Source organism: Carcharodon carcharias, chromosome 10 (assembly GCF_017639515.1).
Source record: "Carcharodon carcharias isolate sCarCar2 chromosome 10, sCarCar2.pri, whole genome shotgun sequence".
Classification (NCBI taxonomy): Eukaryota; Metazoa; Chordata; class Chondrichthyes; order Lamniformes; family Lamnidae; genus Carcharodon; species Carcharodon carcharias.
In genome coordinates this window covers 123,895,164-123,910,492 of record NC_054476.1, presented here as the reverse complement: position 1 = coordinate 123,910,492, position 15,329 = coordinate 123,895,164, and the positions used below count along the sequence as shown (strand labels likewise).

General features: G+C 44.6%; 1 protein-coding gene across 1 annotated transcript in view; it reads right to left on the bottom strand.

The window, feature by feature from the left end:
• Window positions 1-15,329, bottom strand: part of galnt17 (polypeptide N-acetylgalactosaminyltransferase 17) — a 488,896-nt gene that overhangs the window by 439,478 nt on the left and 34,089 nt on the right. The window contains exon 2 of the mRNA XM_041197649.1: window positions 3,790-3,973. Coding sequence (XP_041053583.1) covers window positions 3,790-3,973 — 184 coding nt within the window. The remainder of the gene's footprint in view (window positions 1-3,789; window positions 3,974-15,329) is intronic.

Below are 15,329 nucleotides of genomic sequence, written 5' to 3'. Positions count from 1 at the left end.
GTGAGGCTTCTATACAATAAATTAGACAGCAACATCTGGCATTTACTGTCAGAGATACCCTGTTCCTCCACATGCTACACTGCAAGTAGTCCTCACGGATAGACTCAGCAGTGAAATCAATACAATGTCATGAAATTGAGGTGTTTGTTCATTAGTTCCCCACTAAAGGCACCAGAAAAAGTTAGAGCTGGTGCATTCAGGAGTAAATTAATTTTTAATGGCACAGTGGATGGTCATTACTGCCAAACAACCTCTCTGGCCCTGAAAATTTAATTTTAGTAATATGGAGTCTCATTCCTTCAAAAGTTAATTTGTGTTAGAGATTTGAAGAGAAAAAAATTTGTTTTAATTTGTCTGGTTCTTTTATCCCTCTCATTTCATCCCATTTGTCTTTCCCAATCTTTATTTTGCTCTCTGTACATCATTTAAATCTAATTTATATTTATATTTCCTGTTTTATACTTCCAAGAATAGGCTATGCACCAGGATTTTACTGGCCCTGGGGTTTGGGTTGGGTGGTGGATGGACCAGTAAATTCCAGTCTTGTTGGGATGATTCGCTGGTGTATTCTGTTGCTGGGGATGTTTCCCCCTTCATGTTGAGGCACCATTACGATCTCCTGCTTGTCTCATCAGCAGCCACCTCTGCTGGTGGCATTGCTAAAGCTCCAGAGCTCCTTGCTCTCTGATTGAGCCAGCAGAATCGGGCCTGGCAGCGGCCAATTTCAACACCACCTCTGGGAAGATTCTCTATGCAATCCCGCTGCCTGTCCATGTGGGCTTGGGGCCCACACATAGTCCAGGTGGTAGGACATTTCCTGCAAAGGAATTCCTTGGCCTGCATGTCACAGGGAAAATTCTTCAGTCTGAGGCTTTGAAGAACCTTGCCTGTTTCTTTCCCCACTCAAGACACTACAGATAGCCTGTAGAGATCACCCCACTCAGATTAGAGCAAGTCTCTGCTCAAAAGCCCATGAAAATTTTGTGGGCAGCTGTTAGCAAGGTGAATGGTGAGCACCGTTCCTTCGCCGCTGACCTTCAAATCAATGCTATTAAGTCCTTACTGAAGTATGGTTCAACATGCTCAGGCCAGCTTGTAGCACTTTGCCCCACGTTGTTATTATTAATTTGTGAGTGTTGACGCTGAGTCTCTGCACACTATTTAATTGATTGAGGCATTACAGTTGATATCAAAAACAAAAACAGAAACAGAAATACCTGGAAAAACTCAGCAGATCTGGCAGCATCGGCGGAGAAGAGCACAGTTGACGTTTTGAGTCCTCATGACCCTTCAACAGAACTAAGGAAAAATAGGAAAGGGGTGAAATATAAGCTGGTTTGGGGTTGGGGGGGGTTGTTTCACCTCTTTCCTATTTTTCCTTAGTTCTGTTGAAGGGTCATGAGGACTCGAAACGTCAACTGTGCTCTTCTCCGTCGATGCTGCCAGACCTGCTGAGTTTTTCCAGGTATTTCTGTTTCTGTTTTGGATTTCCAGCATCCGCAGTTCTTTGCTTTTATCACAGTTGATATCAATCCTGGCTTTACTCATATACCTCTAACAAGGGACTTGCTTTGATAATCAGGGGTAGGCTTGTTGCCAATATTCATACCTTTAAATAAATTTTGCATTTTTTCCCCCCAATAGAATATGTCTGTGCATCAAAATGAAGGACAGGAATTACCAGCCCTTTAGAGATGGGCTGGCAGGTGGGGAAGCTGGAAAAATGGTGCAGGAAAGCAGCATGTGAGGTGCCCGTCATCGTTTTCATCTCCAAGCCATCTTGCCAGCAGCAGGAAGGATAGTGGATGGCCCTCCTTCCATGGCCCAATCGAGCTCCCTAAGTGGTCAAGACCTCTTCCCACCTCTGGTGGCATTAGTAACCACTAGCAATGGGGGCCGGTGACCATGGCAGCCTCCCGGCTGGCTCCTAAGGGGAGGGCATCCGTTCGGGCGCTCTTTAGCACAAGGATGGGCACCCCAGTGTCAATGGCCACCCCCCGCAGCCACAGTGCCATCTGTCCTCACCAACCACCCCCCCACCCCACCAATCTGCTCAACTGGTTCTGAGGGTGCACGGCCACAGATGTGTGCCCTTCCTCCAGGTGCAGCTCCAGCAGTGGCCACTGAACCTAGTGGTGCTGCTGAGCTGCCGGCCCTCTGATAGGCCCCACAGCTGTTCTTAATAGGAAGGGCAACCCCATTGGCAACCAGTTAATTGGATGCCACTGACAAGATGCAGCCCCGGATCCTGCTGACCGCAAAAGTGGGTTCTCCCCCAGTTATCGAGCCTGGCTGAGGAACCTTTACTCCACATAAAATCCAACCCAAAATGTTTGCTTCCACTCTTGGGACAAAAATTAATGCCCTCCTCCCTGGCAAGTTTGGTGGTGGGGGGCATTTAATCAGGTGGAGGGTGGAGACCCCGCCAACTTTCCACTTCCGCTTTGAATAAGTCCGTGACGAGAAGATCCATGGACAGCCTTCCCACCCCACTGCTAATTGAGGCCCTTAAGAGGGCAATTAATGCTTATCTAAGGGCCTCATCCCACCACTGCTGGTATTCACCCAGCACTGGGCAGGGGACTTGTCACACTTGAAGGCCAAACAAAAAACACTGATTGGATTGCTTGCGGGCTTCCGGGGGCGTGTACCTCATTTAAAGACACTCTGTGCCTGATTGAGGGACCCAGCATCGGGAAAGTGGTTGGCCCACTGAGAACCAGCCACCTTGCCCTCCCTGTCGGCAACCACTCACCCCGCCTGCGCCCACTCTGTGACACCCCTCCCACTGTCACTCTCTTGTGCCTGGGTGCATCAGTGACTCTGGGCCTTGGGTGGATGTAGTACCAGGATCCACCACCTCCGTGGTGGCACTGCCAAGTAGCTGCCAGCCTCTGAGTGGTAATCAGCTATCGGTGGGTGGGACTTCCAGGGTATTTGATCTTAGGAATGGTCCGCCGCTGTCCTATTAAGTGCCTTTTTGGCACTCAATGCAATCCCCAAAACGAGGCAACACAGGACTCTCGCTGGTTCTTCAGCTGGCGGGTGAGACCCCCATTGCTTCCGTTGAAGACCAACTTCAGTGCTAAGCACTCCATGACATAGCAAGGTTCAGGTAAATGAGGAGTTCTTTTGAACCTGCCCTATCAACATCCATTATCTCCTCGGACAGAATAGTTGTATATTACTTAACCAGTGAGATTTCCAACATAATTCTAGGTAATGGGCAGAGAGTCCTGTGGAAGCATGTGTTTAAGAACAAAGTGGAAACGCCCTGCGTTAATTTTCAATGAGGATTCTTAAAGCCCCTGGAAAGAGAAGATTTTCATTTAACTCTGTTATTTAACGACCATCATGAGATGAGTTCAGGTCATTTTAATCCAGTTTTAACTGAATGGGAGTCGATAACATGAAATTCCCTTCCATTAGAAATTATTGAAATTTAATTTGACACTCATATCGACAAAGGCCACAAGAAAATATCAGGGACTAAGTAGAATTCCGAATGGAATACTTTTCCAGGCCTGCAGTTAAGATACCTCTTCACGTAAAGGAAGGAATGGAAGCGACATTAAAAAAAAATTAACCATAGAATGCACAACACCTTCAGTTAGTATTTCTTAGCAGCCCATCCTTCTACTTCCATTTGACAAACTCAATGCTTAAACAATTAATGTATGCATTAAATATTGTTACAACCCAAACAAGAGAGTGGGGGAGTTGCAGGGAAACCTTATAATAATATTGCCAATCATGCCTGTTGCACATGCCTGTTGTGTTGTCACTTACCTATTCGGTCGATAGTCAGGGATGGATCGATCCAGTGAAATCTTGTTACTCAGATAAGTATTGTATCCATACTTTTCATATGCTCCTGCAGCTTCTCTTTCTTCTTCAGAAGTGAGAGTAGCAGGCAATCCTCCCTGCCCTCGTCCACCAAAGCCTTCAATGAGCCCAAGTGATTTTGACAAGCCTATAGTGGAAGTGGAATAACATAGACCATTATGAAAATGGGGCACTATAAGCAAATCATTTACAAGTTTTATGTCCTATATTTCAGATGTCCTAGCTGATTTTCCTTAAAAAACCAAATATGATAATGCATATAGGATGCATTAGAGCTTAATGCAGATCTAAGCCAAAAAGAAAAAATAAACCCATCCAAATTTTGGACTTCTGGGAGTCTCAACCTTTACATCAGCATGGTTTGACAAGAATTACAAAACATGCTAAATGAAGCAGAGTCCTGATTTCACTTGTACTACAGATTTCATGGAGGAGAAACTGGAACTTTTTGTGCGAGTTTTCCAGCTGCAGAATAGGGGCAAAGTTCCAAGATTACCTGAAAAGTCTGCTACCATTTCTGTCCAGAGAATATTCAGGCACCTCTTGTGGCTGCCTAAAACATTTGTTAGGCCCTTTTCTTATATTAATCAGGGGCCTAATGCCTTGAGGCCTTGTGTAGAAATTTGCTGAGGCTCCCTCCAAAAACATAAGTAGTTTCTTTTTAAACTTAGCTTCATGTGGAGTAGATTTTCTCCCCAGCACCACATCACCACAATGGGCTGCTGTAGGCCTGAACGAGTTGTTCTCCTGGTCTCTCCCCCAAGGGCTTTCTATCTGAGGGCCTAAATGCCAGTGAGACAGCTAGGCCAGATTGGCCCTGTTCAAACTGGCGAGCTGCCTCTGGATGTCAGATCAGCTTCTGCAGCTTGGTGGAAATATGCCGATGGTGCCTGAACTTCAAGGCTCAATTTCAGCCAAGCCACGAGTCTCCAGCCGTTCTGCCCCCCAAAACCAGGCTGTAACAAATTTCTAGCTCAGGGCTTAAATTTTAATACTTCTAAGCTATTGCTGTTAAAAACACGGGTTAGTAATTTTACCTGATGTAAGTTGTCACCATGATTTAACCCTTCATTCACGTAACAGCAAACCTGACAAGAGCAGATTTGTTCCATGTATAATTTCCTTTTCTCTTTCATTTCTATTGCACTGTTTGCTTCCCTTTAAAGTAGGAACTCAGTTCCAACAGTGATTTAATCTGACCTGGAGTTTCTCATCATCATTTACCCAATATGGTCTAAAATCATTTAAAATGCATCATCAACCTGTGTATAAAGGCTGAGAATATCAAGTGTCAGATCACTTGAATAATTACAACACTTAGGCCAGGATTTTCCTGTCAGCGAGAGGGGGGTGGGGCCCACACACTGATGTGTAAAATGACACGCAGTGACATTGGGCGAAATTCCCGACGTCACCGTGCCCCATTTAAATTTTCAGGCAGGTGGGGGCTCAGCAAAATCAGCTGTGCACCCGCCGACCTGTCAATGGCCAATTGAGGCCATTGACAGAGTCATTTAAGTAATTAATGGACCTGCACGTCCAACCTTAATGTTGGCGGGCAGGCTGGGAGCCCTGGCGGGCATTAGAAAAAGCATGAAACCTCATCCACGGGCGGGGTGAGGTTTCATGTAGGTTTTTAAATATTTAATTAAAGTGTTTTTAAAAGTTATGGACATTCCCAACTCATGTGACAGTGTCCCATGAGGCGACATGGCAGGGAATTTTTTTCTTCTATTTTTAATATTTTTTACGGTAGAGCCAATCTCCCGGAGGCAGCACTTTGATCTTTCATGCGCATGCGCGAAAGAGCACACTCTTGGGTTTAGGGATTCTCCGCCACCTGCACAGGGAGTGCATAGCACTTCCATGCAGACATCACACTGGGCGGGCCTTAATTGGCACTCCAAAGTAAAATGGCTGCGCGCCCCCGGTCAAGGGCACCAATCGGAGGTGCGCCTCTGTGCGCCTGCTCTTCAATTTCATCCCTGACGGGGGAGAAGATCCTGGCCCTAGAATTTTTTGTTGTTAAGCCGTTCACCATATTTGGTTTTACAAACACAACCTTACAATATTATTAAACTTAATACCAGTAATTTATTTTGAATGGTACGACTTCCTGTTAGTTGATATCTGTATTAATATTGCTCAAGATGAGAATCTGTCATATTTTTGCAATGATTACTCAGGTTTTCTTTTAAATTGTGTTCAAATTGTGCTTTTTGCCTTTTCCTCACCTTCTTGCAATTTTTTCCATGTTACGCACAAGAATCAAGATAGTCACGGTCATGGTTTGCAAATGCCAACACCACCTCTTGCTCAACTGGCCAAGAGAAATCCTTCTGCACTAAAGGACAGGATTTCCATTTTGCAGCTTTCTATTGCTTGCACATCCTGCCCACCTAAATATCGCAATGCCGCGCGCTGACATTGGGACGCTCGCGCGACATTTTAAGCACTGACGTGCAGGTTCCGCCACCTGCGCGTCAGCCAGAAAATACAGCTCATAGGGTGAGGGAGTGCATTATCCAATACCAGTGGCTCAATCTTAAAGCCGTCCCTCACTGAAGGGGTAAAAACACCCAAAAGAAAACCAGTGGTGCAAAGTGTCCTATTTAGTGATATGGCTCTGGAGGTTCTATTCAATGACAATAACTTATATTTGTTTAGTGCCTTTAATGCAATCAAAATCCCAAGGCACTTCACAGGGGACAGTATAAAACAAAATATGACACTGAGTCACATAGGAGAAATTAGGTGAGATGACCAAATGCTTGGTCAAAGAGGTAGGTTTTAAAGAGTGTCTTAAAGGAGAAAAGTGAAGTAGAGGGGCAGAAAATTGTCGGGAGGGAACTTAGGGTCGACACAACAGAACACATGGCCACCATTGGTAGAGCAATTATAATCAGGGATGCTCAGGAGGCCAGAATTAGAGGAACACAATATCTCAGAGTGTTGTGGGGCTGGAGGATTTGAGAAAGGCAGGGGCAAGGCCATGAAGGGATTTGAAAACAAGGATGAAAAATTTAAAATCAAGACATTTCTCGCCCAAAAGCCAATGTAGGTGAATGAGCTTCAGAGGTGATAGTAGAACAGGGCTTGGTGTGAGTTGAGGAACTGGCAGCAGAGTCTACAGAGGGCAAATGTGGGAGAGCAGCCAGGAGTGTGTTAGAATAGTCAAGCCAAAATCATGTTATGAAGTCTGAGAGACAACGGTGACAGTCTTTTGATGAGAGGTCCATCTTACCATAAGGAACAACACCAGAACAGCATGGATAGAAGTGATAAGTTGAGTGAGTGATGTTTCACCTGTGGCCCAAATCTGGAAGCAGGTCCACAAGAAATTTGCTGAGTTATGCAAGGTTGCCAAGGCAAACATCCTAATGTGTAGCTTAACTTTGTAATGATATATTTCAATGCCTCTTAACTGCATTTGGTCGCAGAGGGAGAATGTACTTTATGCATTATACTTTTGATGCATAAATTGCCAATGAGTTTTCTATGTGAAATTGTTTTTAAGTGAAGTGTCTTTTCACATGTCTTTGGACATGCAGGAAACACAATGCAATAGAAACAATGCAGTAGATTTCCATCTTTACCACCTGGGTATTAAGATTCTTTAGGAGAAGTGCAGATGGGAAACCCTGCGTAGACAGTCACACAACCCTTACACACACCATTAGTTTATTAATTGCAATGGAAGTAAAAGGAAACAAATTTTGTTCTTAGTATGTAGCTGCAGCAGCTTAAAAGGCCATCTTGCTTCAGCAGCAAATTGGAAGACTGCTAGAATATCTGATTCTTTAGAGGACAGAGGTCCCAAATTGTCAGACTCCTCATTTGATTTGTTCATTGAAATAAGGAAAATTTTAAATAAGGAAAAGGAAACAACAACATTTTTGTGACTGCAGAGAGGCCAAAAAGGATAATGCAGTCTCTGTGTAAGAAGCTAGCCCTAGTATTGAGTGCTCCCTGAGGCAATTGTTAAGTTGATCACTCAATGTGAGCAGATTTTAATGGCCTCACCGGGTTAGCCAAAGTAAAAAGAGGCTCTCACAACTTCAACTAAAACAATATTAAAAGCACATTTTTTTATTTTCATCCTCATTGTGCTACCCCATGTTTCAGATCATGTACAAATTCACTGAAATGTTCATGAGAAGACATGAGACTCTTCACACCCTCTTCCTTGCCCTTGAAGTGCTCTTTCACTCGCAGCCTAAAGCAGCAAAGATGTGAAAACCTCACTTATGTATTTGCTACTTCCTGCACCTGTTCTCACCTCCATTTTGGAATGCCTACTCATATCTGAGTTACATTCTATACGACAAGAAGCAAAACTTCCTCATGCTTTCCACTTTCTTTTTAAAAGGAGAAAACAACCTAACTGCTTCTAGGGAGACAACCATCCCCCTGGTCTCTTTCCCCCTAAAGAAGATGAAGACAAGGAACTATTCAGCACATGGGGAAAGTCATGGGAGACAAGAGAAGCAGGAGGGGAGTTGCCAGCTGTAGGTTGGTCAGGAAACTCATATCATGAATCTTAAATTCCTGCTGCTCAAAAGCAATCCCCAATCACAATACATGATCAAAGCTGAAGCACAATGCTTATTCTGAAAGTGCACTGGCCATTGTGCAGCTCTGGTAACCCTTCTAACTTCAACTCCTTTTTACATTCCTGGGGGAAACCCTGCAAAAAGAAACAAAACCCTCAGCTTCACATCCACCAAGCATTTCATCACTGAGTCTCAGCTTCACAAACAGTTCTCATTAACCTGGAGAATGCTTGATGGCCTATTCCCACTGAAAGGAAGTCTATCAACCTGAGGATTGGCAGCTGTGAGGCCCAACTTGGGGAGGTCCAGGTTTAGAACATGGCTAATAATTGGTTAGAGAGGATTGATTATTCAGCCCCTCTTATAAAGGGAACCAGCAGTACATGGTTGAGCACACATAAAGCCCTCCACCCACCTGCCTGCACTCATCTTCAGTGGATTAGTTAGCAAGCAGAACAATTTCTAGCCATCCAATGTCACCCGGTTCCCAAAATATACCATGAGCGACACAAGCATCCACCAATGGCCTCTAACTGAAGGGCCCTTCCCCTGATTCAATGATACTTGATGTGGTCAGTGGCAGAGGGTCTCAGTGGGTATTATGCTAGTCTAATTGTTAGGATCACTAACCTGAGCACTTTCAGAGCCATTATTACAGCAGGTACATCAATGTAGGAAAGCCGCTTTTCCAACTGTTGGTTATTGGGTGGTAAGATAAGTAGTTCAGGCTGTCCAGAAAAATTATGTAACACATATTAACATCAATGATATTATTCAATGGACTTGGCTCTAATGCTGCAAAATACTTAATAAAATCATCAGCTGTGCCAAAGCTGAAAAACACCAGTATTTAACACTGTATATTAAGTATGCTTGGCATGTAGAATTACCTTCCACAAAGCTTTGTAATATTTTCAATAATTGTATGATCTCCTTCCTGACCTTAAACAGCAGAATACATTTCACAACAGGTACTTTTCCCTTCTGTTGCATTCATGTGCCTTTCCCAACAACAGCTACTGTACCTCCAGTCAAATTATGAGCTGCAGGCTAATGACTGGGTATCCTTCTATATCCTCCGGGGCATTTAAATTTGTCAAACTCCTTCTACTCTGTTTGCCAGAGAAAACTATGCATTACAAGAAGATAATCCACAAAAGAGGAAGATTTCCTAGCCTCCAGTTTCTTACCTCCTGAAAAAGTGAATGAAGAGATCCCTTTACATAGGAAACAAGGAATGGGTAAGTAGGAGACTTTGCCAGAACTGGTAACGTTATCGGGTCATAGTGTCATAGAGTTTACAGCACAGAAAGAGGTCCTTCGGCCCATCGTGTCTGTGCCGGTCATCAAGCTCCTATCCACTCTAATCCCATTTTCCAGCACTTGGCCCATAGCCCTGTCTGCTATGGTGTTTCAAATGTTCAGCTAAGTACTTCTTGAATGTTGTGAGGGTTCCTGCCTCTACCACCCTTTCATGCAGTGAGTTCCAGATATGCCCCACCCTCTGGGTGAAAAAGTTATTCTTCAAATCCCCTCTAAACCCCCGCCCCTTATCTTAAATCTATACCCCCTGGTTATTGACCCCACTGCTAAAGGGAAAAGTTTCTTCCTATCTACCCTATCTATGCCCCTCATAATTTTGTATACCTCAATCAGATCCCCCCTCAGCCTTCTCTGCTCTAAGGAAAACAACCCCAACCTATCTAGTTTCCCTTCATAGCTGAAACACTCCAGCCCAGGCAACATCCTGATGAATCTCCTCTGCACCCTGAATTAAATGCTCTGAATTAAAGGAGTCGGCTTAAAACATAACCGTTCTATAAAGTCCAGCACTCATAACATGAGGAGAGACCCCTCTGCTGGATTGGTCTCAGCCACAGTGTGGTGACCAGAGCTGCGCACAGTGCTCCAGATGTGACCTAACTAACTTTATACAGCTCCATCATAACCTCCCTGCTCTTGTATTCAATGCCTCAACCTATAAACTTGTGCACAATAGGCCGACAAGTTAGGAGAGGGATTACTTGGCAAACTTCAATAATACATCCTAAACATTTCTGAACCAAAATTATCATGGTTACATTGACAATGTTGGTTCAAACAGGACTAACAGCATCTGGGAAGGTGTAAAATTATTTGTTTCAAGTGAAGATCACCCATTATCAACAACTTACATGTGGGGTGCTTTCAAACATCAATTGATAAGAATTCAGGACCAGCATGTTCCTGCTAGGATGAAGGATAAGCATGGCAAGTTTCAGGAACCTTGAATACGAAGGATATTGTGAGTTTAGTCAAAAAGAAAAGGGAAGCATTTGTAAGGGCTAGAAGGCTGGGAACAGATGAAGCCCATGGAGAATATAAAGAAAGTAGGAAGAAACTTAAGCAAGGAGTCAGGAGGGCTAAAAGGGGTCATGAAAATTCACTGGCAACCAGGATTAAGGAAAATCCCAAGGCCTTTTATATATATGTAAAAAGCAAGAGGGTAGCCAGGGAAAGGGTAGGCCCACTCAGGGACAGAGGTGGGAGCCAGAAGAAATGGGAGGGATACTAAATGAATACTTCTCATCAGTATTCACCAAAGAGAAGGACTTAACGGTCGATTTGTCTAGGGACGAGTGTGTAGATAGCCTGGATCATGCTGAGATCAAAAAAGAGGTGTAAGGCATCTTGAAGAATATTAAGGTGGATAAGTCCCCAGGGCCAGATGGGATCTCCCCAGAGTACTGAGGGAGGCAAGGGAGGAGATTGCTGGGGTCTTGACAGAAATCTTTGTATCCTCACTGGCTACAGATGAGGTCTCAGAGGATTGGAGAATGGCCAATGTTGTCCCATTATTTAAGAAGGATAGCAGGGATTATCCGGGAAATTACAGGCCGCTGAGCCTTATGTCAGTGGTAGGGAAATTATTGGAAAAGATTCTTCGTGACAGGATTTACTACCATTTGGAAGCAAATGGGTGTTTTAGTGAGAGGCAGCATGGTTTTGTGACGGGGAAATCGTATCTCACTAACTTGATCGAGTTTTCTGAGTAAGTGACTAAGATAATCGACGATGGAAGGGCAGTGGATGTTATATACATGGATTTCAGTAAGGCCTTTGACAAGGTCCCTCATGGCAGACTGATATAGAAGGTAAAGTCGCACGGGATCAGAGGTGAGCTGGCAAGATGGATACAGAATTGGCTTGGTCATAGAAGACAGAGGGTAGCAGTGGAAGGGTGCTTTTCTGAATGGAGAGCTGTGACTAGTGGAGTTCCACAGGGATCAGTGCTGGGACCTTTGCTGTTTGTAGTATACACAAATGATTTGGAGGAAAATGTAACTGGGCTAATTAATAAGTTTGCAGACGACACTAAGGTTGGAGGAGTTGCAGATAGTGAAGAGGATTGTCAAAGGATACAATGGGATATAGATCAATTGCAGACTTGGGCGGAGAAATGGCAGATGGAGTTTAATCTGCACAAATGCGAGGTAATGCATCTTGGAAGGTCTAATACAGGCAGGAATTATACAGTAAATGGCAGAACCCTTAAGTGCATTGACGGGCAGAGGGATCTGGGTGTACAGGTCCACAGGTCACTGAAAGTGGCAACGCAGGTGGATAAGGTGGTCAGGAAGGCATGTGGCATGCTTGCCTTCATTGGCAGGGGTATTGAGTATAAAAGCTGGGAAGTCATGCTGCAGCTGTATAGAACCTTGATTAGGCCATACTTGGGATATTGCGTGCAATTCTGGTCGCCACATTACCAGAAGGATATGGAAGCATTGGAGAGGGTGCAGAGCAGGTTTACCAGGATGCTGCCTGGTCCGGAGGTTATTAGCTATGAGGAGAAGTTGGAGAAACTCGGATTGTTCTCACTAGAGTGACGGTGATTGAGGGGCAACTTGACAGATGTTTACAAAATTATCAGTGGAATGGACAGAGTAGATAGTCAGAAGCTTTTTCCCAGGGTGGAAGAGTCAATTACTAGGGGACATAGATTTAAGGTGAGAGGAGAAAACTATAGAGGAGATGTGTGGGGCAAGTTTTTTACGCAGAGGGTAGTGATGTCTGGAATTCGCTGCCAGAGGAGGTGGTGGAAGCAGGTACGATAGCGGTGTTTAAGAGGCAGCTTGACAAATACATGAATAGGATGAGAATAGAGGAATACGGACACCGGAAGTGCAAAATGTTTTAGCTGATGGGCAATATGATCGGCGCAGGCTTGGAGGGCTGAAGGGCCTGTTCCTGTGCTGTACTTTTCTTTGTTCTTTGTTCAAATATTTCTTAAATATAAATAATAATATTCATCATTTTGCTCAATAGTTAGAATCCTTTGTCAACAAATCTTTCCCAACAGGATAACAGTGGATTTAGGATTTTTTTCATGGGATAATCTTTTGTACGGTAGGGGGGGGTCAGTGGCGGGGGATGCAATTGGCTAGACGGCTGGTGTGTGGATGAGATTAAGGTGAATAGCACAGGGTTTGATCCCCGTTCTGACTGAGGTAGACCCCTCGCCTTATCAGCAGTAAAAATATCGCAGCATTTAGCCGTCATTTGGCAGATGATCCCTAAGGACCTGCATTCGTGCAGAGAACTGAAGAAAAAGAATATTTTGTAAGCTTTATTGCAAACTTATTAAAGCAGAGCTGATACTACTTTCCACCCAACTTGGTCAGGAGAGAATTAAACCACTACACCTTCAGACATCATTTTCCTAATTCTGAAAATGTGTTTAGAGTTGCTGATGAATACAAAGGGCTGAAATTTCCAGGCAGTGTGGTGGTGGGAATGGAGGTGGGAAGGCCAGGAAAATAGAAAGGAGCCACCTCAGGACAACTCCCTGATTCATTTTCACCGCTGGGAAACATGGCCAGGGCCAGGCTGGGAATGCATTGTTACGGCCCCAATTATAGGCAATTTTGTGGCCTTGTTAGCATTTTTCTAGCTGCAGAGTGGCCCCAGCCACATGCGTAGACCATTATCTCCCTGGAGGTAGCCTCCCTGTGGCAGACCGGGGCGCCATAGGTGTCAGAGGCTCCATGCCACAAAGAGTGGGGTTGCATTTACGAAAGGCCACACTGTGGCTGAGACCAATCCAGCAGAGAGATTTTTCCTCATGTTACAAATGCTGGACTTTATAGAACGGTTATGTTTTAAACTGTCTCCTTTAATTCCAGATGAAATGGAGTAGATTGGAGTGCGGGAAGTGACCTCGTAGTAATTCTACCCACAAACAAGTGCATGTGACCTCATACTGAGTCTGCCCATGTGACCTGCTTATTATAGAGACAGAAATTCAAATTGAAAATTATTTAAAGTCAGGTGCAAGTGTTAACACCTGGGCACAAAGGAAGAGACAGCTGACCTTACTGTGGCCCAGACTCTCAGATATTCAGGGTCAGTCAGACCGAAAGATTCCACCTCCACCCTGATTATGTCCAGGGCAGGAAGGCCCATGGATGGCCTTCCTAACCTGCCACCAATTGAAGCCCTTAAGTGGGCAATTAATACTCACTTAAGGGCCTCATCCCACCACCACTTGTATTAACCCAATGGAGAGCAGAGGCCTCACCATGTGGGGAGCATGACAAGCAAATCTGTGTGGGGTACCTTGTGAGATTCTGTGGAAGTCGCTCCTTCAGGCGCACTCAGTGCCTGGTTGAGCGACCTGGCCGTCGGAACAGAGGGAGCCCTCTGAAAGCCACCCCCTGCCATGCTTCCAAACCCCCTCCGCCATCCCCCGCAACCCCTACCCCACAATCCCCTCTTGCCATCACTCACTTGTGACCTAGGTGGTGCTGCCAAGCAAAGCAAGCTGCTGGCCTGTAATTCGCTGGCAGCACTGGGCAGATGCCCCTGGGGTCTTTGATCTTGGGGCAGGCACAAGGGTGGCCTGGTAAGTGCCTGAGTGTCATTTAATTCGGCAGGTCATCCACAAAGGAGGAAACGTGGGGCTCTCGCAGGCTCCCCTGCTGGTGGGCGAGACCCCGTTGCCTCAATTAAATATGGCCCTACATTTCTGCTGACAGTGCAGTATAATGTATAAATGTGGTGTGGGGTTTTCAGTTGTGTTAAGAAGTTAATAAGGAATACCTTTTCTGTAGAAAAAGGATTCCGAAGAAAAGCCATATTGGACTCGAAACGTTAACTCTGTTCCTCTCTCCACATGATGCCAGACCTGCTGAGATTTTCCAGCATTTTCTGTTTTTATTTCAGATCTCCAGCATCCACAGTATTTTGCTTTTATTTTAGCTTATACTTTTTCTGTAGTTTAGTATATCAGTTGCCTACTAAGTAATGTTTATTCTATGTTGTTTTGAGTGTGTTTGTTACAGTAAAAGTCTTAAAATATGAAATCGTGTTGGGCGATCCTTTGAATTGGTAACTTGGAAATCCATATCTCTTTTAAAATGTTTTCGATCTCTACAGTGATAGTAACACTATGCTTGACATACTGGTGTAGATCATGGTTTTTTATTCACTGTTGAGATGCCCTTGCGATACTCAACCTGCCTCAGCAGCTTCTACCTCTCCTGGTAGGGCTGGCAAGGCTCTATAGCCACTGGCACTCTGATTGAGCTGGTGGCAGAATCGAGAGCCCACCAACCATCTATAACAGCGAGCTTGCAGGCAACCAATTAAGAAGCCTCCTCCAGGGCACTCGCTCCCCTCATCTCGCTCCCAACAAGTACAGACTCCAGACCCCCAATTGGTCCTGACGTTGGGGTCCCAAAGCCTGTCACAAATGCAGCCCGAAATCTTTGTAAGATGGCAATTTTCACCCAACTTAATGGTTTATCTTCAAGAAAAAAAAATTGGTCCAGAAATGCACTAATCTCCTTTACAAACTCTCAACTTTTTCCTGAGGTCCTGTACTGCACATTTTAAAAATAATAGAAGTAAAACAAAAAGGGTAGATTTGATCATGACAGAACAGTGGGT